At 33.8% G+C, this 27087-nt stretch overlaps 4 protein-coding genes and 2 pseudogenes across 4 annotated transcripts; 2 read left to right on the top strand and 4 right to left on the bottom strand.

The window, feature by feature from the left end:
• Window positions 1-313: 313 nt before the first annotated feature.
• Window positions 314-2242, bottom strand: LOC111210599 (U-box domain-containing protein 52-like). Its single transcript, XM_048739465.1, has 2 exons — window positions 1621-2242; window positions 314-1397 (listed from the first exon to the last, which is right to left on the bottom strand). The coding sequence occupies exons 1-2, from the start codon at window positions 2176-2178 to the stop codon at window positions 633-635; spliced, it is 1323 nt and encodes a 440-aa protein (XP_048595422.1). The 5' UTR covers window positions 2179-2242; the 3' UTR covers window positions 314-632.
• A 1008-nt stretch (window positions 2243-3250) lies between these two features.
• Window positions 3251-4484, bottom strand: LOC106364093 (U-box domain-containing protein 52-like). Its single transcript, XM_013803734.2, has 4 exons — window positions 4274-4484; window positions 4058-4179; window positions 3683-3977; window positions 3251-3606 (listed from the first exon to the last, which is right to left on the bottom strand). The coding sequence occupies exons 1-4, from the start codon at window positions 4482-4484 to the stop codon at window positions 3251-3253; spliced, it is 984 nt and encodes a 327-aa protein (XP_013659188.2).
• A 1328-nt stretch (window positions 4485-5812) lies between these two features.
• Window positions 5813-14250, bottom strand: LOC106380066 (U-box domain-containing protein 52-like). Its single transcript, XM_048739464.1, has 7 exons — window positions 11655-14250; window positions 11144-11566; window positions 10665-11065; window positions 10255-10356; window positions 9738-10166; window positions 8721-9479; window positions 5813-8614 (listed from the first exon to the last, which is right to left on the bottom strand). The coding sequence occupies exons 1-7, from the start codon at window positions 11845-11847 to the stop codon at window positions 8429-8431; spliced, it is 2493 nt and encodes an 830-aa protein (XP_048595421.1). The 5' UTR covers window positions 11848-14250; the 3' UTR covers window positions 5813-8428.
• A 221-nt stretch (window positions 14251-14471) lies between these two features.
• On the bottom strand, window positions 14472-17028 carry LOC106366079 (uncharacterized Rho GTPase-activating protein At5g61530). The gene is made up of 9 exons (XM_013805642.2): window positions 16785-17028; window positions 16444-16550; window positions 16109-16371; window positions 15980-16042; window positions 15879-15897; window positions 15662-15760; window positions 15392-15469; window positions 14919-15320; window positions 14472-14830 (listed from the first exon to the last, which is right to left on the bottom strand). The coding sequence occupies exons 2-9, from the start codon at window positions 16502-16504 to the stop codon at window positions 14682-14684; spliced, it is 1134 nt and encodes a 377-aa protein (XP_013661096.1). The 5' UTR covers window positions 16505-16550; window positions 16785-17028; the 3' UTR covers window positions 14472-14681.
• Window positions 17029-17842: 814 nt separating this feature from the next.
• LOC106366078 lies at window positions 17843-20098 on the top strand (annotated as a pseudogene).
• Window positions 20099-20342: 244 nt separating this feature from the next.
• On the top strand, window positions 20343-26624 carry LOC106364091 (annotated as a pseudogene).
• Window positions 26625-27087: the final 463 nt, after the last annotated feature.

Below are 27087 nucleotides of genomic sequence, written 5' to 3'. Positions count from 1 at the left end.
AGATTGGGAGGGTGAAACAGGATGGTGGATTAATCAGTTGAGATGTCCAACAAGCGTGAATAAAAAATTGATTAGATGAACAAGTTTCAAGAGACTTAAAAAGACACTTCCTCTCCATCTCTATTGTTGTAATTCTTACATCTCAGCACACAAGATAAATTGTCGGAAAAGAGACAAAGGAATAAATAACAGAGAAAACATACAAAAAGAACATAGTAAACACATTGATAGAATTGATCGTGCTTAGTGTCAAATCTCTCTCTCTCTCTCTCTCTCTCTCTCTCTCTCTCTCTCTCTCTCTCTCTCTCTCTCTCTCTCTCTCTATCTCTCTCTATCTCTCTCTCTCACTATTGTTTATTGGATTTCCACTCCATGATTGCTGAGTAAAGAGTGTAATTAGCAAGAAGGTTCTTGTTAGGTAATGGAAGATTAGTCACTGGCGATGTATCCTTCTCTCTCAGCCAGTCCTCTATGGCTTCACGATCGTACGTGTATCCATCCGCAGCTACGCACGGCTGGTTCATCAGTCCCTGTAACCAATACCAAAAGATTTAAGTTAAATCATGAAAAAATCAAGTTTTCTTGATTCGCAAGTAACCATTTAGGTTTTCTTCTTGTACAAGAAATTAGGTTCAAACCTTGAGAAGTGGACAAATGAAGTGAGATGGAGGGCCAGACGGAGTTCTGGTGATCGATTTTTGAGCTTTGTCGACGACTTTCCTAAGCCGTTCCAAAGCCGGTATGATCTGATCTTTAAGGTCTGGTCTGTCTCTGCGTCTCATTTCCGTACACCACAGTCCCAAAGCAGCTAACTCACGAGTCTCACTAATAGGCCAAGAACCAGCTTTCACATCCAACAGTCCCATAAACTCAGCATCGTCACCAATAGCTTCTTCAACCATATGAGTAATGGCTATCGCGGGTTTCGCGGTTATCAGCTGAAGAATCACAACACCAAGAGAAAACACATCTGACTTAGGCGAGATGATTCCAGTTCTCTGATACTCAGGGTCGATGTAACATAGTGTTCCAACAGGACTTGTTTTCTTGAAGACGGTTAGCTTGGAAGCAGCGTCATCTTGGTTAACCATTGTGGAGAGACCAACATCGCCTAGTTTGCTGACGAAGTTGTGGTCAAGCAAGATGTTTCCTGGTTTAAGGTCGCGGTGAATGATGGGTCTAGGCTTGCATTTGTGGAGGAAGACAAGCGCTGAAGCTACTTCTAAAGCAATCCTGAAACGCTCGAACCAAGGGATAGGAGATGTGTCATTGACTAGCATCAAACGGTCATCTAAGCTTCCATTTTCCATGTACTCATAGACGAGGCAGCCTCGTTCAGCACATGCTCCGAGGAGGAGGACTAGGTGAGGGTGACGGATCTTACTCAAGATCTCAAGCTGTCAAAACATAGATACAAAACATTTAGACTCTGGTCGGTTTTTGTTGGAGAAAAAATCTCACATTAGAAACTTTAAGAAAACATTAAATAATATATATATATATATATATAATATAAAACGGACTTGGATCAATCCAATTATTACCAATTAGTTTTAAGTTAGAAATAAAAGAACATAACAGTTTTGGTCGTTTAAGAGAAGTTTTGCCGGATTTTCTCACCTCTTGATCAAACTGTTTAGAGAGCTGAGTTTCTCCTGCGTGAAGGACCTTTACAGCACCGGTCGTGTGATGCAGGTTGCATTTGTAGACGGTTCCATAGGCTCCAACTCCAATCTTGAGATCTTCAGAGAAGTCAGAAGTGGCAGCTGCAAGTTCCTCCCAGGAGTAATGTTGGTACTGAATCCCCGGAGTGACGAGAGAAGCCTGGAGCTTGTCTTTCTCTTTAGCATCGAGTTCTGCTTTGATCTCGGCTTCTCTTCTATGTAAAGCCTCTTTCATCATGAGTTCTTTAACCTTCTCTGCCTCCTTCATTTTATCTTCGTACCTTTGCTTCTCATTTGAAGCTGTATCTTTAGCTTCTTCTTCCATCTCTTCCAGCTCCACGAGATTCTCTAATTCTTCGAATCTTTGCTGGTTTAGCTCAGTTAGCTGCAACCAAAACTCAAATAAGAACACAAAATGTAGCATATGCATTATGCGGTTTATAGAAATCAGATCAAACCTTTTTAGAGGCATCAACGGTCTCAATTTGAGCCATGGCATACATCTCCTGAACATGTTTCAGTTCAGCTCTCAGCTTCTCTATCTCAAAGCTCATATTCACCTACACAATTAGATTCTGATTTCAGAATCCTAAATCGGAAGTTTAAATGAACCAACACTAATAAAATATTTAGGCTAATCTACTTATCGTTAATTGATTTTAAGTTAACTTGACATGGTATAAAAGTCTTGTTTGCCCCCCTAAGTAAATATGGTTTTATTACTCGTCCCAAATAAGAGATATCACGTGTTGAGATCACACACCAGAAATTTAAAGATACCAAAACTCTTATAAGGGATTTGGACTATTCCACTAATGGTCTAGAGAACTTGACAGCACCAAACAAAAACATGTTCTATCTCTCCTGAAAAACATAATCAATATCAAAGACAGACAGTTCGATGACTCTAGACTTGGATTCTGGACAATGAACTTACGTGATTACCTGTCATGGAATGGATACTGAGGAGTCCATCAGACATGTTAGAAGCTTGATGCAGGCCCGTCCTAGCCATAAGGCACATAAAGCATTAGCTTTAGGCCACATCTATAATTGATATTTTTAAGGCCACAAATCTTAAATTGTGTAATGGTCATAGATGATTGTTTAAAACCTCGAGATTTAATATTTAGTCATTTTAGTTTTTCATACTTTCTTAGTCTCTGTTTCTAAACTAATTTTAATCTATTTGTCTGAATTTATAACTTATAACCATTTATATTTCATTTTAACTATCAGTTATTGTTATGTAACTTACTATAGTTAAATTCAGTGATCTTTTATATTTCGAACACATTTAGTAATATACATTTTTGTTATATATATTTGTATGATTTCTTTGGTTCTTTATATATTTGTAAAATAACTTAACGAAGGTTCAGGTTAAAAATTACAGCAACAACTTCATTACTAAACAATTGAATTTTTTTTTAAAGAACATAAAATTATTTTTAAAACAATAAATTTTCCTATATAACAAAAAATATTCTTATGTAAAAAAGTATGTTCATATTAGAGAATTAGTAATGATAAACCAGATTCAAAATTTCTGAAAAAAATTAAAGGCCACATTTTTTTATATTGCTTTAGGCCACCGGATATTTCGGGACGGCACTGGCTTGATGAGAAACAAAAGAATAGTTCTCAGGAACTACTGAACCCCAATCCATATTGGCCACTTCGTGGTTGTTGCTCGAACACGAGCTCATGATCTCTCTCCTGTCCTCATGATCTCTCCACTTACAAGTCCAGCTCATAGCGTGATACGCCTCTGCTCCCATTGGAAACGATGCACTGAAGCTCTCATTGCTATTGATACTCTTCTTCCCTTCATTACCGCTCTGCTCCGTCTCGCTTGAACTCGTATCCATTTGAACCACCGTGCTTCTGCTCATCTCCGGTAAAGAAGAGAATCTTGATTGCGCTTCCGAAACAGGGTGCTCTGTTTCAGAGCCAGAGCAAGAGTAACTGACATGTTTAAAGATTCATATAGATTCTGTTCTAACTTAAAAGCTTACCAGAAGGGGCTCTAGGACTATCAGTGGAACCACTAGTGGTACTGCTTCTCTCGTATCTTATGCTAGCGTCTGAATCTGAAGGACGCACAGAAGCTAGCTTCCCCTTTGAGACAACATAGACGGTGCAGAATCTTGGAACCGCGGTTGCTATCATGGAAGACATATCAATCTTTCTGGAGAAGAATCCGAGAAGAGACATTCCTATAACGAGTTTAGTGACTCCAGTTTCAGAAATCTCTTTGGCTATTGCAGCTGCAGGCTCGTGTGATTCCAGTACCAGAATCTCTACTTGCACCTATTTTATACCATTTGAGATTAGATTGTTTGGGAAAACAGAACAAATAAAAGGAGACTTGAGACACAAGTCACACAAACCTTTCTCCGTTCAAACATTCTCTTGTAAGGACAAAGCATCTCGTTTGTGTTCCAATCTACTTCTTGTTTGTAAGCTGATACTACATCATCTCTAAGCTCCGTTATTGATATTGCATTCCCCACTGAAACCAAAGAAGAAAGAGTCCCACCTTAGTAAGCCAAAATATATAACTTGTGCAGCAAGTTACAACATTCTGAATCTTTGTCACAACTTACTTGGGGTAGGAATGTAGGTGACAGGAGGACGAACATAGAGCAGTTTGAAATCAGAGAAGCCTTCCGGGATGAACTTATCAAGAGCCCAAAAGACGACATATTTGCTCTTCTTCTTTCCATTAATGGCTAAAGCTACAACAGGAGATGGTGGAGGAGGAGGAGGTAGATCTAGGTGTTTGCTTAATGGTCTTGCTGGTTTTTTATCATCCATTGCTTTTACCTGCTCAACCTTTATTTTTAACCGTTTACCACACACAAAAAAAACACTAAGTCTGAAATGAAATGTGTTTCAGCCGTAGGGTGGGTTTACAATGGAAGGAAGAAAAACGAGGGAAAAGAATAAGCAGAAAAGATTCAAATAAAGAGAAGACTCTGTATTGTCCAGAATGTTTACTTGTTTTCAATATCGTTTATAAATATACTAAAGAGAGAAGTAATTTGGATGATCAACTAGTGAGAGAAAGGTTGTTACGAAAAGAACGAATTGCTCGTTAAAGATCGATAATCTCTATTGCTGGTGTGGTTTCTGGATAATACGAGGTTGGATCATATCATTCAATCTCTTACAAGAAGACAAAACATAACAGAACTTACCTAGTGGTTGTGTTCAAGCAGAGAACAATGATGAAGAACCCTAAGTTTGGTGCTTCTTTGACATTAACACCAAGCAAGCACGTTGTTGCCCGCCCCAAGTAACCCCCATTTATACTGTCATAGTCAGCTCACTAGTTATTAATTTTCGTCATACGTTGAAATAATAATACAGACTTTTTTTTACTGTAAAATTTTCTTTATTTTGTTTTTATAGAATTGTTTTTATTTTCGTCGTATAAAGGATCTATGTTGGTATATCCCTCATGTTGTAGTTTTTTTTTTGGATAAAAAAAAGAGTCAAAACAAATAAATTATAAAATTAAAAAAAGTCAAAACAAATAAATTATAAAATTATCTAGTGTTTTTTTCTTATCACAATACTGGCTTTTGAGATTGTTTCTATAAGCAAGACAAAGTAACTATGTCTTACATATCAGAATAAAGGACCTACCAAACCTAAATTACATTGAAATAAAAAGTAAAAAATGGTTTCTCAAAGTAATGAATGTAAGTGTTTCAGGAAAGGGGAAAAAGTAATGATTAATACACATATCAGAATAAAGGACCTACCAAACCTAATTTATATTGAAATAAAAAAGTAGAAAATGGTTTCTCAAAGTAATGAATGTAAGTGTTTCAGGAAAGGGGAAAAAGTAATGATTAATAGAAAAAGTAAGATACTACACTCTTCTTTTTAATTACCAACCCAACTCATTATTGTATCAATAACGATTTGATTCTCTGTGAGCATGATTAATAGACATCTATATTATATTTTGTTTTATATCTTAGTTTTGAGTTTTTAGATCAAGCTTGAAATTATAGGATAAGATTCTTAGGATTTAGTTGCCTGTCACGTCTTTTTTTTTTTTTTTTAATTTTTACCATTTTCTTATTATACTTACGATTATTTATTCTACCATAACACAGAATATAACATGTAAATATGTAGTAATGTATATTTGATCGTGCTTTAATAAATAGTAAAACTTGCACGAACTAGAGATATAATAGTCTTAAAGAATCGTAGAGGATATACCGATGAATCTTAGCTGTATGTGCTCGTGTAATATAATCATTAAAATTACAGAAAGTCAACAATATTGTTCAAATACTTATGTTATGTTGTTTACTGGGGAAAAGATCCTAAGTGTGTACAAATATTCTAAGTTTGTCTGATTAATTCAGACAAGTCCGAAAGAAACTAAATTGACCAATGAGGGACATAAATCTGTTTAAAGAAACAATATCTCAGAATACTCCAAACGAACTTGCCGTTCCGTATTTCCACACATGAACTTCTTGACGCTTTTTTTGTTTGACATCAACTTCTCAACGTTTCTTAAAGTACTTACAGTAATCTCCAAATTGAGATTCATCCCATATTAGTTTATAGAATGGCTCACACTAATCCCCAAATTAAGATTACCCCACAAATAGATCTCCATTCTGATATTCAAATAAAACCCAAAACATAACCTATATATGCGTGGGCATGTAGTGTTGTAGGGTTGCTTCGAATTAACTGACCACTTACCTTCCTGAAATTTCGTCTACCACTAGACCATCTAGCCCTGGGCATTCAATTTTTAGTTCTATTCCGATTTGAATCTTTAGTTCTTATGTTCTAGAAGTCTATGATCTGTTCGGATATTTAGAAAATTCGCTTCGGTTTAGATTTAATTATTTTAGTTATTGGTTCAGTTTTGGTAACAAAATTAGGAACCATCTAATATGTTTTCAATTCGTTTTTGTTGGTTAATTCTAGATTAAAAAAAAAGTCAAAAAGTTGGGGTTTGGGGATTAATATCAGATTTTCAAATTTCCAGATAAAATTTAGATAATTCAGATAATTTTAAATATTTCAAATAACAATTATTCTGGTATTTCATTTTTGAGTATTTCAAATTATAAATAATATTTTTGTTTTTTGATCGTTTAAACCTAAATATAGTTAATATTATAAGTATATAAATTATATTATATAAATTTGGATTTTTGGTTCTAGAAATATAAAATTCACTCGGATAACTGATAAGATCCCAATATGAACCTTGTTTTTCGGTTCGGTTCAGTTTTTTTGGTTCCAGATACACTCCTGTGTTGGATTATTAATTGTTCTTATATTTTACAATTTTGTTTCATTAAAAGTATCATTTTTATTTCCAATTATATATTTAAATAAAAAAATTCAATTTTACCCAGAGTTTTTAATCACTAATTAACAAAACACATAGAATTTACATTAATAAGAGATAAAAATATTTTTAACATAAGTATAAACACACTTTTGGAGAGAGTATAGATAACCTACAAAAGTAAGTTCAAGACTTTTGCACTTAGAGCATCTCCAAAAAGAAACTCTATTTTGAAGTTTCCAAAACTCTATATTTTTGAAATTTAAAAGTGTTTTTCTCCAAAATCAAAACTTCAAACTCAACTTCAAAACTACTTATATTTTATAACATGGTCCTTATATTTTTCATAACTAATTTGAAACCCTATAACTTTTGTAAATAACTAGCACATATATAAAGATATTACAACAATATTAATTAATAAAATATTCTATTAAAATATAAAAAAATAAATAAAAATAACTTAATTAATATTAAACTTCAAACAAAATACCATATTATTCCATAAAATGATTTTCGTAATGCATATATGATCTATTAGTTTCATTTCAAAGTAAAAATGGCTCTTCTTATTTTTACTTTGTAAATTACGAGCTAAAAGTTGTTAAAATCAGATGATATTGATACTTGTAAATACATTAGATCGGAACAAAAAAGTAAAAAAGAAACATAAAATATTGCTAAAAGACTAATTTTTTTTCGATGATATTAATATTCGTGAATATATTAGATATGAACAAGAAGAATTGCAAGAAAAAGATATCAAAAATAACAACAACAACAACAACCATTTTTCAGTTACACAGAAAAAATTGGATAATATTTGAAAATTTTGAAGGTTCTGGATCAAACTTACCTGGCTATTAGTGTTGTTGTAATATTTAAATTTGTATAATAGTTATGTCTTCATGTACTTTTTAAAATCTTTTTGTTAAGTTTCTTTTGTATATTATTGTTGTCTAAATCTAGTTTAAAATATTTTAAATCTTATTTTAAAGTTTTATTTAATGTTATGTGTAAAATTTAAAATATTTATGAGATGTAATTTTTTTAAGGATTAAAAAAATAAACGAGAAAATATTTATGGATCATAAAAGTGATATGTGATTATATGGACCAAAATGCAAATAAAAATATGAAACTTCAAATTTGAAGTTTTGAACAGTGAAATTTCAAATATAGAGTTTCACTCCTCAAAACTTCAAGTTTTGAAGTTTTTTTTTATTGCAAAAAACTTCATATTTGAAGTTACAGAATATCTTTTGGAGATGTTCTTATATTAAAAATACTAATTTCGTTCGATAAGATTCATAAGAATGATCATATTGTATGATTCTGAACTAGAGAAATTTTGCACGCTTCATGAAAGAACCGTGAAGACTTGAGCATTGTAGATTGTGCTTGTTGTTGAATCTCTCTCTCACTATTGTTTATTAGATTTTTTCCACTCCATGATTGCTGAGTAAAGAGTGTAATTGGCAAGAAGGTTCTTATTAGGCAATGGAAGGTTAGTCACCGGCGACGTATCCTTCTCTCTCAGCCAGTCATCTATGGCTTCACGCTCGTAAGTATAACCATCCGCAGCTAAGCACGGCTCGTTCATCACTCCCTGTAATCAATACCAAAAAGCTAGGTTAAATCAAGAAGAAAACAAGGTTTCTTGAAACGCAAGTAACCATGTAGGTTTCTTGTTGTACAAGAAATTAGGTTCAGACCTTGAGAAGTGGGCAAATTAAGTGAGATGGAGGACCAGACGGAGTTCTAGAGAGCGAGTTTTGATATTTATCGACGACTTTCCTAAGCCGTTCCAAAGCCGGGATGATCTCATCTTTAAGGTCGGGTCTGTCTCTGCGTCTCATCTCCGTACAACGCAGTCCCAAAGCAGCTAACTCACGAGTCTCACTAACAGGCCAAGCTCCAGCTTTAACATCCAACAGTCCCATAAACTCAGCATCATCACCAATAGCTTCTTCCACAATATGTGTAATGGCTATCGCGGGTTTCGCGGTAATCAGCTGAAGAATCACAACACCTAGAGAATACACATCTGATTTTGGTGAGATGAGGCCGGTTCTCTGGTACTCAGGGTCAATGTAACAGAGATTTCCCACTGGGCTTGTTTTCTTCAAGACCGTCATTTTAGAATCAGCGTCGTCTTGGTTAACCATTGTGGAGAGACCAACATCACCTAGTTTGCTGACGAAGTTGTGGTCAAGCAAGATGTTTCCTGGTTTAAGGTCGCGGTGAATGATGGGTCTAGGCTTGCATTTGTGGAGGAAGACAAGCGCTGAAGCTACTTCTAAAGCAATCCTGAAACGCTCGAACCAAGGGATAGGAGATGTGTCATTGACTAGCATCAAACGGTCATCTAAGCTTCCATTTTCCATGTACTCATAGACGAGGCAGCCTCGTTCAGGGCATGCTCCGAGGAGGAGGACTAGGTGAGGGTGACGGATCTTACTCAAGATCTCAAGCTGTCAAAACATAGATACAAAACATTTAGACTCTGGTCAGTTTTTGTTGGAGAAAAAATCTCACATTAGAAACTTTAAGAAAACAATAAATAATATATATAATTAATATAAAACGGATTTGGATCAATCGAATTATCACCAATTAGTTTTACTTTAGAACCCATTTAATCTCATTATTACCAGTTAATTTTAAGTTGCAAATTCAAAAAACGTAATAGTTTTTGTTGTTTAAGAGAAGTTTTGTAAGAATTTTCTTACCTCTTGATCAAACTGTTTAGAGAGCTGAGTTTCTCCAGCGTGAAGGACCTTGACAGCACCGGTGGTGTGATGCAGATTGCATTTGTAGACGGTTCCATAGGCTCCAATACCAATCTTGAGATCTTCAGAGAAGTCAGAAGTGGCAGCTGCGAGTTCCTCCCAGGAGTAATGTTGGTATTGGATCCCTGGAGAGACGAGAGAAGCCTGGAGCTTATCTTTCTCTTTAGCATCGCGTTCTCCTTTGATCTCTGCTTCTCTTCTATGTAAAGCCTCATGCATCATGCTTTCTTTGACCTTCTCTGCCTCCTTCATTGCCTCTTCGTATCTTTCCTTCTCCTTTGAAGCTGTATCTTTAGCTACTTCTTCCTCTTCTTTCAGCTCCACAAGCTTCTCTGATTCCTCGAATTTTCTCTGGTTAAGATCAGTTAGCTGCAACCAAAAACAAAATAAGAACACCAAACAAAACATAATACAAAAAATGCCACGGTCTATGCAGTTCAAAATTTTTTGTTTAGACCTTTTCCGAGGCATCGATAGTCTCAGTTTGAGTCATGGCATGCATCTCCTCAACATGTTTCAGTTCGGCTCTTAGCCTCTCTATCTCAAAGCTCAGATTCGCCTACATTTTATAGGTCTATTTGTTAAGTTATATGTGATCCAATAGCGTTCGGTTAGATAAAAACAGATTTGATAAATAACGGTAACTCTCAGATTAAGTATTAAACAGAAAAAATTCATTAGTTAATGAACTATTGGTTTGCTTCCAACTCAAAATCAATTGACGATATAGGTCGTGGGACATTGTCCCTAATACTAGTTTCAGTTCCAAAAAAGCTTGTTATGTCTCTAGTAACAGAATCAAGATCAAGACAACTTGATGACTTTAGACTCTCTCTGGATGAAACAGAATCAAGACAACGAACTTACCTGATTATCAGTCATGGAGTTAACACTGAAGAGTCCTTCAGACATGTTAGAAGCTTGCTGAGAACCCAAAGAAGAGTTCTCACTCTCAGGAGCCACTGCTCTCCAATCCATGTTCGCTATCTCGTGGCTGTTGCTTGAAGACGAGCTCACGACCTCTCTCCTTTCCTCGTGATCTCTCCATCTAGAAGTCCAGCTCATCGCGTTATACGCCTCCACTCCCATTGGAAACGATGCACCAAAGCTCTCATTCCTATTGATTCTCTTCTTCCCTTCATCACCTCTCTGCACAATCTCCATCCCTCTCCCTGTAGACACTTCCGACTGCTCCATCTCGCTAGAACTCGTATCCATTTGAACCACCTCGCTTAGAGACAGCGCTTCCGAAACAGAGTCTTGGGACTCTGTTTCAGAGCCAGAGCAAGTAAGTAACTTACATGTTTAAAGATTCATATAGATTCTATCTGTTAAGTAAAGATTACCAGAAGGGGCTCTAGGACTATCAGTGGAGCCACTAGTGGTGCTGCTTCTCTCGCATGTTATGCTTACACTAGCGTTTGAATCGGAAGGACGCATAGAAGCTAGCCTCCCCTTTGAGACAACAAACACCGTGCAGAAACTTGGAACCGCGGTTGCGATCATGGAAGACATTTCGATCTTTCTCGAAAAGAATCCGCGAAGAGACGTCCCTATAACGAGTTTGGTGACTCCAGTTCCAGCTATCTCTTCTGCTATGGCATCTGCGGGCTCGTCTGATTCCATTACAAGAATCTCTACCCTCGCCTTTCTGCTTTCGAACATTTTCTTGTAAGGAAGAAGCATCTCGTTTGTTTTCCTGTCAACTTCTTTTAGGTAAGCTGATACTATGTTATGTCTTAGCTCTGTTATCATAATGGCATTCCCCACTGAAACCAAATAAGAAAGACTCTGATTCTTACAACGTATATCTTGTGCATCAAGTTACAGTTTTCTGAATCTTTGTTGTCAACTTACTTGGGGTAGGGATGTGAGTGATGGGAGGACGAACATAGAGCAGTTTGAAATCGGAGAAGCCTTCGGGTATGAACTTCTCAAGCGCCCAAAAGATGGGGTATTTGCTCTTCTTCTTTCCATTAATGGCTACAGCTATAACAGGAGGTGGTGGAGGAGGCAGAGATAGGTCGCTTGATGCTTTCTTTTCTTCCATTGCTTAACCTGAAACATTTTTTAAACCCTTTAACAAAAAAAAGACGAATGTTGTTCACTGCGCTATACCCAGAAGGTCCACGCTAATAGAGCAATGGAGATTTCAGGCAATACAGAACTTACCAAGTAGTTCTGTTCGAACAGAGAACATGAGGAAAAGATGAAGACTTAACCCTAAGTTTGGTGAGTTTGTGACATAGTCTCAGGATGAAAGAATTGACACAAAGAAAGCACGTTGTTGCCGCCACAACACCTTCATTTATAACTGTTATAGTCAGCTCATAGTTAACTAACTTTCTTCATACGTTGAAAACTTAAAATAATACACACAGATTAGTTTCAATAAACTTATCTAAAATTTATCAAAGTTTCAAAAATAAAAAAAACTTACTTAAAAGGATCTACGTTGGTATATCCCTCATGTTGCATTTTTTTTTTAATAAACAAAGTCAAACAAATAAAATATTCAAATTTATTAATTTAAATAACATCGAAATAAAGATTAGGAAATGGTTTCCAGTGCAAATTATTTTCACAAAATAATGGATGTAAGAGACTAGACCTTCTTTATTACCATTAATTAAAGTTCAGAGCCAACACCATCAGTGTTTCAATAACGATTAGATTCTCTGTGAGCATGATTATGGACATAGGTTTTATTTTGTACAATAGTTTTGAGTTGTACTTGTAGGGAATATTATAAATAAATTTCTAGTAGTTTATATAAGTAGATTAATAATTACATTTTCAACACATTATCATCATAGTATAGGGATCTACTTTATATAACAGTTACCTACATGTATAATATACAATTAAAATTATAAATACTAAAAACTATATTCCAGAAAATGTTCAGAATTGGGAAAATTTCAATTTTACAGAAAAGTCGGATACTACTTTTAAAATTTACCCTTAAAAGATAACTATTTTCATAAATACCTTAAATATATGATAAAAATAAATTAAGTCTCCTAAATCATTAATAAATATTTAAGAATAATGTATAAAAATTAAGTTTATAAACTCAACCACACCCCCTAAATATTGAATTCTAAACCATAATTATTAAACCCCAAACTCAAATGTTTTATAAAATTTTGAAAAAGTGTTAACCAACGTGGGTATTTTAATCAATTTCTCTTCAAAAATCAAAGTAATCAAATTATATTCCATTAAAGAAATAAATGATAATTATTCATCATTGATAATTTTCTTAATTATTTATTAAATATATAAAAATAAGTAGATATTAAAAAAAATCAAAATACATTTTTCAAAGGATTTTTTTATTCAATTTTTGAGTTTTCACAAAAACAAAAAATTGGGAAATATTTTGTTTTCTTAAAAAGATTTAGGAGAACATTTTTGAATATCTATAATATTTTCCTTAATTTGTAAATATTTTTCCCTGAATTTTAAAATATTTTCATAAACATGCAATTACTCTTCTTGAATGTAACTTATATTTTATTTAGAAAGGTCTTACTAAATGTGTACGAAATTTTCCTCAATTTAATTTATATGCTTATTTAAATATATATATACATAGAAGTTTTTTTATAAAATTTAGATATCAAATTCAAAAATGTCTTTCTAAAATTTTAGGGAGATGTTATGTATATTCAAAAATAATTTACTAAATATATGTATAATTCAAATTCAGTAAGATATTCTTTTTATCAGCAATTCAGTAAGGTATTCATAAATATATATTTCATCGACAAAAAAGATATATTCATGAAAGTTTTTTTAAATAAACATCTTCCTAAAAACATATTTAATAAGGTATTTTAAATACATATTTGTCAATATCTTCTGTTTTGAGAAGATATTATACTTATTCAATAATATAGTTTCTAAATATTCATATAACTCAAATCCAAGAAGATATCTTACAAATTTGGTAAGATTTTCCTAATTTCTTTTAAGAAAAAATCATTTTTCCCAAAAATATTTTTGTAAAATTAAATTTTGAAATTTTTTAATTTAAATATTTATTTAACATATTTGTAAGAAAGATATAATTATCATTTACTCTTTTAGTGTTCTTATTTTAGTCATTTTGATACATATGGACTAGTTTGAACAAATAAGTTTTAGTCATTTTAATTTTTGATACATATGGACTAGATACAGTTTGAGATCATTTATCATGCTTTTAATAATCAAAAACTGGCAACAACTTGAGATATAATCTTATAGAATCGTAGAGAATATACTGATGAATTCTCCTAACATTCTGCGCTCGTGCATTCACAATAAAAAAGAATTAACCAAAAATTTATACAAAGTCAACTATGTTCATATGTTATGTTGTTTATTGGCAAAAGAATCTCCAGTCTATTGATCTGATCAATTCAAACAAATCATAAATCGGCCAACGGGGGGGCATGTATCTGTTTGAAGAAACAATGTCACAGAATACTCAAAACGAGCTTCCCGGTCCGTATTTACAGACATGAACTTCTGCGGTTTCTTTATCTTAAAAGCTATTTACCACTCACAGTTTCAAACTATAAATTTCAAGAAACTCATTTCATTTGGTAAGAATCATATTGTTTGATTCTCAAGTAGAGAAAGTTTACACGTGCTTTTTAGCCATGTGATTGCTTTATTTTGATATATGATGAAACTTATTTTTGAACAGCTTCTGAAAGTCTCAACAATGAATGTTTTACAGAATAACCAAATGAAAACGAAGCTTATTTACTGAAACCATTACTTAGTTAAATCATTATCAAGATCAAAATGGTAGGATATCTTCTGCTGTTGGTCCAGAAACTGAGAAATCTCAAATCATCAGAGAAAGATTAGTTAAAACTGTTGTTTTCTTCACCTCCATACAGTCTCCCCAGCATCAGTGAAAATAGCATTGTGATGTTCAATCAGGCACTGCACAACGTCGACCGCACCAAAATCAACTTGAACAATATCATCCAGAGAGATCGATGAAGATGCATCTACCACACCTTCTCCTTCATCTGTAAAACCATTAAAGATAATAAAAAAAATGAAACTCTGCTTCAAATGGTAAAGTTATAAAAGCTAGCTAAAGATTGTTTTTATTACCTGAGAGTAAGTCCCATGGAGAAGCAGTTTCAAAGTCAATGCTCTTCTTAGGACTCCTCGATGGGCGTCTCCAGTATTCCCTATAGGACTCAGGCCTCTTCTCTTCTCGCCACATGATCACCGGAGCCATCTCCATAGCCAGGCTATGTGAATCCATCTTGTTGAGTTGTGCTTTCTGGCTCACACGAAGCAGCAACGCTGTTATGAACTCAAGTGTATTGTAGTTGACACTGGAAAGCTTCTGGAGTGACTTTCTCATTCTGGTTACGCTTGACCTTGCGTCTTTGATTTCGTTGTAAAGCTCAAAAGTAGTTAGTGGTGTTGGAAGGCTAGCAAGATAGTATTTGATGAGTGCGGCGACATCAACTGGATTCACACCTTCAGGTATTGACGCGCTAGGATCTGTTCAAACAAGTGATTAGTTTAAGACAAACTCTCTCTGAGCCATAAGAGTCAGGGATTAAACTTGGTACCTTGATTGTAAGCAGAAACCAATTGTTGTATCAACTTTTTGTCTCCTTCGGTTTTGAACAAGTTCGGTGTATTAAGTCCTGACAAGAAGAGATACCACAACATGAGTAGGTATGAGCTATACGAGGCCTCTAAAATTTTTTTGAGGTTATTTACATAGAAATAAACTTCCAAATTATGAATTTTTATTATTATTAAAGTCTTTAGTAAATGTTTATGGCCCCTAGAACTGTAACGGTATTACAAGAGGGATTAGTTGGGAATGTTCTTACCGGTTAAAATGAGATAATCAGCGCATTTCATCAGTATAAATGGAATAGGCCTGCTTGACTCCTGCCTCTGGACAGTGACCTCAATGGCAACACCAAACACTGAGCAAAATAACAATGTTATATAGTAAGAAGTACCATATTTTTCCAACAAGCCAAGACTTAATAAACTGATAGTTATCTCAATGTTTTCAATGAACATAAATGGTCACTATCTTACCATCTGAGCTGGCAACTCCCTGCAGGTTTATAAAGAACAATAAGTTAGAGACCAAAACTCAAACCAAAGGCTAGAATGAGATGTAAAACTCAAATATATACCTTCTGCCATCTTTCGATATCTGTCAACAAGGTCTTGCTCTTTTGCGCAGTCTTTTTCGCCGCCTAAAAAGAAGACAGAAGATCAAAGAAGTTCCAAAATGAACATACATTGTTTGACAAGTTAAATACCTCTTCCACTTTGATCTTTCCAACGGAAACCTTCTCTTTAGTCTCAGTGATACCCTTTCTCACCAGTGTCCCGGTCGTGGCAGCAGCTGTTATGAGATGTTCTTGCACGGCGTGTCTAGTTGCAGGCTGCTGAAGAATCGCCCACCTGCTTTTGAACAAGGAACCAACTCTTTCTGCAACGTCAGCAACGTTCACTTTCGCATCTTTAGCGACTTCTCCCACAAAACTACCAGCTGATTGCCTCGCTTCCCTAAGCTTCGTCCCTAAATACAAACACATAGTAAGCGCCTTTCAACCACAAACACACAGAGATAAAAAAAAAAAAATCAACTAACCAGATGAAGAGAAGAATCCACTAGTCCTCTCCTGCCATTGTTGTGAGATGAGAGAAGACATTATTCTCTATTAACCAATTACTTCAAGCAACCCACTTGAATGAAACCTGTTTAAGATCATCAAGACATAATCTAAAGCCATCATCTTTAATCCAATCATATACAAGTTTAACAGAACAAACAAAGCTCCAGACTTTGACTCTCATCGTCAACGATGAAATCAATTTCTTGAATTTAAAAAAAAACAAAAGGAGATAACTTTATGAACATAAACCCTAAACCCATATCATCTAATCAATCAACGACGATCAGAAGAACAGAGCAATCGATCAAAATCAAACCTTTAAAAGTTATTGGATTTGATCGAATCGAACGAAACCCAATTCGTCGAGACGATCAAAGACAGACGAGGAGAGTCAAAAGGAGTCAGCGGATTGATGAAAGAAGGGTAATTGATCGCTCCCCCTGGAGATGATCAAAAGGTTTCACCTTTCGAATTTCCCCCCTGGAGCAGAGAAGAAGAAAAAAAAAATGTTATTGACTAAAAAAAAAGGAAAGAAAAAGACAGATAATCTCGTATGTTCTGTTGTGCCACGTGTAAGATTTCAGGAGATGAATCAAATCTAAGTATTTGACAATTTCCCCCTTTAAATATTTTATAATTGTTTAGTTGTCCTTCCTCTTATTTTATCCTTGCAACTGTGACCTAACCTTATAATTTGACAAATTAAGGCCTTAGTTGTTTTTGTGACAAAAAAAAAAGGCCTTAGTTGTTTAGTAGTTTTCGATTTTGATTAATATTGGATTCAGATTTTGTTTTTAATATTAATTTTGATTTATTGTATGTTTTACTTCATTTAAAATTTAATTTGTAATTTAGTTAATTTTGCTTTATGGATTTTTTTGGTAGAAATCATGATTGCTAGTAAATAATATTTCATTTGTTTTCGAAAGTAAAATTTTCTAGAGTATACACGTTTATTAAAAAAATGTTTATAATTTAATATATTTTTTATTTTATTATACACTTTCTGATAATTTTCCACCAATGAAATTTAATCAATTCAAATATTTTCAATTAATGTTTCTCAAAAGTGCAAAAAAATACCTTAAAAATAGAAAAAAACTATCTATGTGGAACAAGAAAAAAATCTAAAAAATATTACTTTCAGAAACGGAGGAAGTGGTAATAAGTTTCAAAGTCACAAAGAAAAACAAAATCTAAATCATCAGAACTAATAAAAAATGTTGAGTGATTTCACAGATGACACGTGGTTAGATCCTCTCTGGAAGACTTTTAAGGTGCATTTTGTAGTGTAGTAAAAGTAAGATGGTGACAATGTAATTACCAAAAGTTAAAGGATAAAAATGAGAAAAGGCAAATAAAAAGATAACGGAGGAAGAGTAGAAGAAGATGGCAGCTTTGTTGACTCTTCATCACTTGTCGTGTCTTCAAGCATCACGACATCTGTCACTTCCTCACCAAACTCTCTCGAGTTTTCCACGAAATCCCGTTAAAAATCTCCTTTCGTCAAAATCTCGCCGAATCATCGAGCTTTCGGTTGTCTACGGTTACTGTAAAAGCTCTGAGTCCAGTCGCGGTGGAGGATCCCCCGGAGAAGAAGATGGTGAAGGGTATCAGAGTCTACGAGCATGGCGGTCCTGAGGTGAGTTAAAGTTTCGATTTTTAACTTGTCTGTCGAAAAGGGTTATTGTAATCAGATTAGGTTGAGATTGTGTGTCTCTCTATTTTGCTTCTATGATTATAATTTAAAATGGTTTAGGATTCAATATAAATTCAAATCCATAAAATTTCTAATAGTCTTTTTTATTACAGACAATGGAACATAGTAAAACTGATCAGGGTGCTTCATGTTATTTTATTTTATTTTGCAATGCTAGCTTTTTATGTTGAAACTTGTGATTGTTTTTTTTTTTTAAATTGTGATTGTTCTGTATTCTCAGTATTTCATTGTGGTCTCTTGTTTGTGACTTGAAGGTTCTGAAATGGGAAGATATTGAAGTTGGAGAGCCAAAGGATGGGGAGATACGCGTTAAGAACAAGGCCATTGGGCTTAACTTCATTGACGTTTACTACAGGAAAGGTGTTTACAAACCAGCTTCTATGCCTTTCACACCAGGTTCTGCTCTCTACAACCTTTTAGGAAACAGGCAAATGAAGTTTTTTCTTTTTAGCTCTTAGCTTATATGCCCATTTGTGATCATAGGTATGGAGGCTGTTGGAGAGGTGGTAGCTGTTGGGTCAGGATTGACTGGCAGAAAGATTGGTGATCTCGTTGCTTATGCTGGAAGTCCAATGGGTGCATATGCTGAAGAACAGATCCTTCCTGCGGATAAAGTGGTTCCTGTTCCTTCATCTATGGATCCTATAGTTGCAGCATCAATCATGCTCAAGGGTATGACTGCACAGTTTCTCCTTCGCCGTTGCTTCAAGGTTAGTCACTAGGCCTGCGGATTTGGGTAGTTCGGTTCAGCCAAAATCTCGTCGAATTGAACCGAAAAGTTTGGTTCGGTATTTGGGTAGTTTGGTTTTTAAAAGTTTTACTGAAACCAACCGAAGTTTTTTGGTTTGGGTTAAAATTTTGGTTAAATTCTTTGAGTACTTCCAGTTAGTTCGGTTCGAAATTTTGGTTAATTTAGTTCGAACTGAACTAACTGATCACCGAACCGAAAACCAAAGTCACTATTTAATTTTTTAAAATAAATTGAAAACCGAACTAAATGATTACCGAACTAAAAACCAAAGTGACTATTTAATTTCTAAAAATAAATTGAAAACCGAACTAACTGATTACCGAACCGAAAAACCAAAGTGACTATTTAATTTTTAAAAATAAATTGAAAACTGAACTAACTGATTACCGAACCGAAAACCAAAGTCACTATTTAATCTGCTTCGAACATAAAGATCTCTTCACTATATTGTCTCAAAATCCTATTTGTATTTGGAAAGGTTGAACGTGGGCACACAATCCTTGTCCACGCTGCAGCTGGTGGAGTTGGGTCTCTGCTGTGTCAATGGGCAAATGCGCTTGGAGCTACCGTCATTGGAACTGTCTCCACCAATGAGAAAGCAGCTCAAGCCAAAGAAGATGGATGCCACCACGTTATCATGTACAAGGACGAGGACTTTGTTTCACGGGTCAAAGACATTACATCAGGCAAAGGAGTCGATGTTGTTTATGACTCGGTGGGGAAAGACACTTTCAAGGGATCGTTAGCGTGTTTAAAGAGCAGAGGATACATGGTGAGCTTTGGACAATCCTCCGGATCTCCAGACCCGGTTCCGTTGTCTGATCTTGCTCCAAAGTCGCTCTTCTTGACAAGACCTTCCATGATGCAGTACAACGAAACTCGAGATGAGTTGTTGGAGTGTGCTGGGGAGGTTTTTGCTAATGTTGCTTCAGGGGTTATAAAGGCTCGTGTGAACCATAAGTATCCGTTGTCTCGTGTGGCTGATGCTCATGCAGACCTTGAGAATAGGATAACGTCTGGGTCCGTTGTGCTCTTGCCTTGAAAAATATGTTGTGATGTTTCTTTTTAATTTTCCAAATAAGAGCAATGAGATTCCTTTTAATGGAAAGATACCAATGTGTGTACTATTTATCTTCCAGCAATAAGTTTTTTTTTGTGATGTTTTCTTTGTAATCCATTTACGATGTATATATCTTTCCCATAACATGATGGATAATAGTTTTCCCATAACATGTTGCATGTCAAAAATGTTAATAAAGACTTATCTGACATTAGTTGCAAAACACTCCTTTAAGATCAGAGGATCATAGTCATAGATCTACCCTATGTCAGACGTGAAGTATAATGCCTAAATATAATACAAAATGAAGTTTCTTATAAACTTAACTTCCATAAAACGTAGTTGTTTAGCTATTAATAATACGGTTTAGGCTCTCCACTAGATCTGGGATCGATTTAAAGCAAACTAGAGATGTGGAAAGCAAAGTCAACCATCCATCCCATCATCACAACATAAAGCTAGAGTTGACATTGTGTCACTGTCTCGTGTCTATCTTGTTATTGGCAAGAGTCTAAACATGCGTGCTTCAAGAATGATGATGAGTTTTGATCCTAAAACTCTCCCTTGCGCTCACAGAGTCCCTCTATGTCATAAGGCCAAGCTCTCTCTTTTACCTGGCCGTTTGCTTAGAAACCAAACGCTTTCTCGACAACCAACAAAACAAGATTTGTTCTGTGTGATGGCTACTGGTGGCGATCTTGAGAGTATTCGTCCCTTGGCTCAGTTTACTCCCACTTTTCTAGGAGATCACCTCTTCGCTGTTCCCGTCGACGGTTCTGTAAGTACATATATAAACATTATTACTCATGTGAGACTATCTATGGTAACTAAAGATACATGACAATAATATATTGACTATGTTTAACATGCATTTCTTACTATCATATCTTGGCAGGAGTTCAATGCAATTGAGCATGAGATTGAATCGGTTATGAAGCCGTATGTGAGAAATATGCTCATGTCTCCTCACACCTGTGACAAAGAGAAAATTCGTCTCATTTACTTGCTTATCAGTCTAGCGATCTCCCATTATTTCGAAGATGAAATCGAAGAGATTCTAAGCAAGGCTTTTGGGAAGTTAGAAGGCTTGATTTCCAAGGAAGATGACCTGGAAACAATATCTACTATGTTTGAGGTTTTCAGATTGTATGGTCACAAAATGTCTTGCGGTAACCATCTACAATTTATCTCTATGTTTTTCTACAAATATAACACTATTATACAAAATGAGTTTTACTCCAATGTATGTTTTTGTAGTATAATGATTTAGTCCTTTAAAAACAAAGAATCTCTATTATATATGCATGCATACATTGGATCAAATTCATTTTTATGATGAAGTTTTACTATTTAAGAGAGAATGTAGAAGAAAATTTACCCAACGAGTTATGGGTCTTCCATTCATAATCTCCCTGAGCTAGAGATCAAAGCAGAGTTAGATCCATTTCCTTGATTCACTTGTACGGATACTTATTTTAGCTATTTATCTTGTTTCATCGTAGATGTGTTCGAAAGATTTAGAGGGGAACATGATGGAAAGTTCAAGGAAAGTGTAGTTCGTGATGTTAGAGGGATGTTGCAGTTGTACCAAGCATCATATCTCAAAACAAAAGATGAGAATATAATAGAGGAAGCACGGAGTTTCACTAGGACTCACTTGGCGGCAGTGACTAGTACTACTCAACCACATCTCTCTAAGCATATACAAAACGCATTGTACATACCTAGATATCATTGCGTAGAAATAGCAGTTGCAAGAGAATATATCTCTTTTTACGAACAAGAACAAGATCACGAGGAGAATCTTCTTAAGTTTGCTAAACTCAACTTCAGCTACTGCCAGTTGCATTACGTCAAAGAGCTCAAAGATGTCACCACGTAATGTCCTTGTAGCTATATCCTCAAATCATATGTGTACTATTAATCTTGTTATATAGATCACAATAACCTTATATGTGACTACTGCTTCTTCTAGATGGTGGAAAGAGTTAGATCTTGCGTCTAAACTACCTAATACCTTTCGGGACAGAAATGTGGAGATCTATTTCGGCATGATGGGTATATACTTCGAGCCAAGATATTCCCTTGCGAGAGTTATAGGCACTAAAATCTCCATGATCATGACGGTTGTTGATGATACATATGACGCCTATGGCACTCTTCCTGAAGTTATAAGTTTTACTGATGCCTTGCAAAGGTATAATATTTTTTAATGTTATTTTGAGCTCGTTCTAGTCCTATGGTCTTATATAGAGTTAATGGCTAGGTGGGATATTGAAACTATTGAAGATCTACCGAACTATATGCAAATTATTTTCCGAACTTTGTGGGAAATTATGCAAGACATCGAACGTGAAATGAGCTCGCTAGGAAGAACTGGCGGTCTGCAACCGACTATAGATGAGGTACGTAAGTGTTATTAGCAGGGCCGGTTCTAGACACAACCCGATAAAATATTCGCTTTGGCTCTAAAATTTTCTTAAGCAATTTATACATAGGTTGCATGCATGACGTACTCCTAATTGTCAAGAATTTATTTATTAAAATTAATTTGAAAATGTTTAAGGTTTTTCAAAATTTTCGGCCCTGGTTAATAGTTTTTTGGTAGAAAAAATAATAAAAAGATGTAATAGTAATATTATATGTTTATATTGAAAAAAAAACATAGATAAAGAGCTTGACAAAGAAAGGGTATCTAGAGATAGCAAAATGGGCACGCGCTACCAAACTTTGAAGAGTACATGGAGGTTGGAATCTTCACAGGTGCAATGGATGATATGGCAATCTACAGCTTTCTAGGTATGGAAGACTGTGATGAGAAGATAATGTACGAGTGGTTCGCCTCTAGACCTAAAGTCATTCTAGCTTTTAATGTTGTGTTTCGTCTGATTAACGACATAACCACATTCGAAGAAGAGTTAGAGAGAGGGGAAGGGGCAAATGGAGTCAACTGTTACATGAAGCAGCATGGTGTAAGTCAAGAAGAAGCGGTGATAGAATTGAAGAAGATAATTAAGGATCACCATGAGATGATGATGGACGAGTTCTTTAAAGCCTTATCTACTGTGCCACGCCAGATTGTAATGCGAGTCTTCAATACTGCACGTGTGATCAATTTGTTTTACAAGGAGGGTGATGGATTTGGTCATCCAGATGAAAATCTCAAAGCCCACTTTACCTCTTTGTTTTTATAAAATTCGTACGTACGTGTTTTTGATTTTCATGAGTCATGTGGTGTGATAATCTCTGTGTTTCAAGTTGTAGTATGAGTTTTTGTTTTGAATCTTAATTTTATCTTTTCAGCTAATGATTCAGGCCTCTGAAAAACAACGCGCTTTTAGCAAAAACCTAAAAATAAATACAACGTGAATATGTAATATGGAATAGATCGCTTTTGTGTGAATATATTTATGATGTGCTCAAATTTTAATAATCCAAATTACTAATTTGCAAACGATAGTTAAGTGAGATGGTAGTGATTTGGACGGTTGAACAATACCGGGTAAGCTCATAACGTGTCCTAACATCAAATGTAGTCATTGGCCAAAATATTTCCAATCTAAAGTAGGTTGGAGAGTTTCATCAAACATTGATGCTTAAAATTAGATGTAAAACTAATGTGATCAAGCTATTGATAGCATTAATTGTGTCACTAGATTATATCACCATCCATCTAGAAACGAACATTTTATCAAGTTCTTATATTGTCCTAATTAATATCCAATTTGGATACTATTCACTCGTTGTAAAGTAAATCAGAAAAGAATAATTAGACAGATAAATAAATCTTATCTATATTCATGATCAACTTCATCTAACTTTTTATAAAGATATAATTTTTTATCTTAAATATAAATAAGGCTAAATACAACTAAGACTAAAATGAGCTTGATTAGAATGGTTTTCGCTTTGGACATGGTGTGCATCGGTCATCCTGAACTTTAGTGTAGGATAAACAATTATACATTTACTTAACAATGCAAAGAGTAGAGAACCACATGAGTCTTACCATAGAGAGCACCTATCGTTACCACTTTCCATCATTTTGTTGCTTTTCATTTATTGTTTTCATCTCAAAAGGAGATCTTGATGGTGTGGTCTTTAGCCAATCCAAATTCACCAATAGTGCCTATAATGTCGACAGCTTTTTTTTGGAACTTAATTTCATATCGACAGTTCATATTGTGTTACTGCGATATAACATGTTCGCAGGACATAATCAATTATTATTCTGGTATTTCATGTTTTTGTAACTAAGAGTTGTAGAAAGTTAATGAAACATGTACATAATCAACTTGGGTTAATTAAATCTTTTTTTCTCGAAAATCATACCTACCTATGAAAGATGTCGTAATTGATATCATAGAGTTTTATCAAATGACGGGTCCCTCTTTCTGATGTTTTCCCATCTTATTATGTTCATGAATCACGAAATAGCTAGTTCAGGTCGTAATGCACAGGAAAATGACAGCATTAAGAAAGCACATTCTTTGACTGAATAAAGAAAAATTATTAGGGGATTCCATAAATTAGTGGTAAGTTTATTTATTTATTCGTTTCTCTTTTTTTTGACTAATTATTTATTCGTTTCTTTCGTTACTATTTGTGAAAAGGATTTTCATTCATAGTTGTATACGGAAACTGATGTATTTGAACATGAATATTTTCAAAAACTTTTGGTGATGTGCTAGCTTGTAAAGGATAAGTTCATTCGTAAGTTTATTTGTGAAACTAGAAGATTTTTTTTATTGCATGATAAACTAATTTGAAGAAACACATAGAAATATGTCAAATGAAAAAAAAATATGTCAAATGAAAATTTATTAAAACATTTTATCTGCAAATGAGATTTAAAACCTTAAATAAAAATATCAAATTCTTCATTTTAATTTTATTTATTTATTTTAATAAAAAATATTTTGACCAGTGGAATTACAAAGAGATGTGTGGTATTATTTACATAATTTAACCCAAGATAAAAAAAAATACATATTTTCTATAGAAATAAGAAATGCAATCACAAATATTATTTTGTTATATATAATTCAGATATTGATGGATTAACTGAAGTTGCATAGGACAAAATTTGATAAATTCCAATACTCTTTATAATATATTATGAATACTATTTAACATTTTACCAAACAAATAATATATATATATATATATTATGAATACTTAAGAGCTCTAATTTAATTATTTATATATAATACTTATTTCGTCTATTTTTTATTTTTCAGAGTGATATCTAATCTGCGCATGGTTCCCAAACATTATCTAATACCATTATAAAAGAAGAAAAACAATTGTGACCACTGACCACTGACAGCACAACAGAAACCAGTGATCCTTGGTCATTAAATCCCTTTCAAAATAAAAAGTAGGAAAAGAATATTTCCGATTTAAAAATGTTTAATATGAAAAGGTAGAATCCAAAACAAAAGCGTCTTCGATTTTATTGTGGAGTGAGTGGTTGTTTCTCACCTTTTGGGCTTTAGCTCAACTTGCAAAAACAAAATTCATTTTATTATTATAAATTTTTCGATTTTATCACAAATTTAATATCACTTTTAAGTTTATCTTTAAAAAATAACCATTTTATAATTATTTTAAATTTGTGATAAAAATACTAAATTAATATTTAAAACTAATTTATAAAATATTTATACAAGTTAATATGTTCAATCTCGCCTCTTAAATACTAAATCTTTAACAATAATCACTTAATCTTTAACCTAAATATTATGGTATTTTTATTTTTGACAAGTAATACCTAATTAAAAATATTTTAAGCAATTCTTTTTCTTCTTATGTTTTATTTTAATCTAATTAATTTATTGACAAATGAATGATGAACCAAAATTATTACAAACAATACTTTTAAATTAGATACATACTCCAGGTTGTTGTTTAGAAAATTGTAACTCAAACAAACTTCTCATTTTGATATTAAAATGAAATTTATAATAGCCACTAGAAGTGATATTATAACATTTACTTAATTACTTGAAAATATTTGTTACTTCAATTCCCTACTAAGATTAAATAAATTAACGATATCAGCCTACATATGTATAAGATTTGTCATTTGAGTGTACATATATCTTGTTCGTTTCATTCTCAATACACAGAGTTTAAGTGTACCCAAGAGCGGATCTAGAAACAATTATAGACAGGGACACAGTACTAATAATAATAACAAAGTAAATAAATAAAACTGGAGACACTTTTACTATTTTTTCTCTCAACTACAAGATTTTTATCAAATTAGTTCAAGGGAAATTGCATCCTATATACAACAAAAAATAAATATAAACTAACTAACTAATATTCTCTCTTCTCTCTTACTTTCTCTTCCTATCTCTCTCTACTCTCTCTCCCAAAATTTAATTTTTTTTTTTTTAGTTATTTGGAAAATAATCCTTTAGTTCAAATACTTAAAAAAAATAAAAATAAAAACAGTAGATGACACGTGATATCACGCTTAATAACATCCGTCCGCCTCTGTGTACCGTAACTCAGAATCCTAAGACCACCTCCATTTGAGGTTTTTTTAATTAGAATCCCGCCACTAAAAATAAAGAAATAAAAAAAAAAGAAAATAGGAGAGAAAGTGAAAAGAAATTCTAAACAAGTATTTTTGGAACTACTTCTAAACTTTAACCTTCAACATGTCTTGTATTTAGCATTTTAGAATTAAAAAAAATAGAAAATTTAGTTATTTAATTAAATTTTTTTCTTTTTTAGAATTTCACCTAGTTTCTAATGGTTGGAGGTGCTCTAATGGAGTTCCGATAATTGCAATTTTATAACATTATTAATAAGGCCTAATTTTACGTCCGGATTCAGAATCAGTAGTAGCTTTGAGAACGAAACTATACTATTTGTCGTGAAGAAGTGTTTTTAATCACGGTATAAAGGTAAACAAAGAGATCAACTTCTTGTGATGTGGTGCTTATAGTATAACAAAAAGTATATTCGTATTAAGGAACAAATAAATTGTCGAAAATGCTAGACACATATCTGAGGTAGTGAGTGGATAACAGGCAAATGAATCCCCAAAAGGCAACATGTCCAAGTATATAAAA

Source organism: Brassica napus, chromosome A9 (genome assembly GCF_020379485.1).
Source record: "Brassica napus cultivar Da-Ae chromosome A9, Da-Ae, whole genome shotgun sequence".
Taxonomy (NCBI): domain Eukaryota; kingdom Viridiplantae; phylum Streptophyta; class Magnoliopsida; order Brassicales; family Brassicaceae; genus Brassica; species Brassica napus.
The sequence above is the reverse complement of the archived record's forward strand: the minus strand, read 5'-3'. Positions and strand labels throughout refer to the sequence as shown.

Bases quoted from the DNA above. Each gene is read 5' to 3' on its own strand.
- LOC111210599 (XM_048739465.1), bottom strand. From the start codon at position 2,178: ATGTTCAGGAGATGTATGCCATGGCTCAAATTGAGACCGTTGATGCCT. The intron at 1,398-1,620 runs GTGAGAAAATCC...ATGTTTTGACAG, and splicing joins CTAAACAGTTTGATCAAGAG to CTTGAGATCTTGAGTAAGAT.
- LOC106364093 (XM_013803734.2), bottom strand. From the start codon at position 4,484: ATGGATGATAAAAAACCAGCAAGACCATTAAGCAAACACCTAGATCTA. The intron at 4,180-4,273 runs GTAAGTTGTGAC...CTTTGGTTTCAG, and splicing joins CACCTACATTCCTACCCCAA to TGGGGAATGCAATATCAATA. The intron at 3,607-3,682 runs GTAAGCTTTTAA...GCTCTGAAACAG, and splicing joins TAGTCCTAGAGCCCCTTCTG to AGCACCCTGTTTCGGAAGCG.
- LOC106380066 (XM_048739464.1), bottom strand. From the start codon at position 11,847: ATGGAAGAAAAGAAAGCATCAAGCGACCTATCTCTGCCTCCTCCACCA. The intron at 9,480-9,737 runs GTAAGAAAATTC...ATGTTTTGACAG, and splicing joins CTAAACAGTTTGATCAAGAG to CTTGAGATCTTGAGTAAGAT. The intron at 8,615-8,720 runs GTCTGAACCTAA...TATTGATTACAG, and splicing joins TAATTTGCCCACTTCTCAAG to GGAGTGATGAACGAGCCGTG.
- LOC106366079 (XM_013805642.2), bottom strand. From the start codon at position 16,504: ATGTCTTCTCTCATCTCACAACAATGGCAGGAGAGGACTAGTGGATTC. The intron at 16,372-16,443 runs GTTAGTTGATTT...GTTTGTATTTAG, and splicing joins TGGATTCTTCTCTTCATCTG to GGACGAAGCTTAGGGAAGCG. The intron at 14,831-14,918 runs GTAATAAAAACA...ATGGTTTTACAG, and splicing joins TCCATGGGACTTACTCTCAG to ATGAAGGAGAAGGTGTGGTA.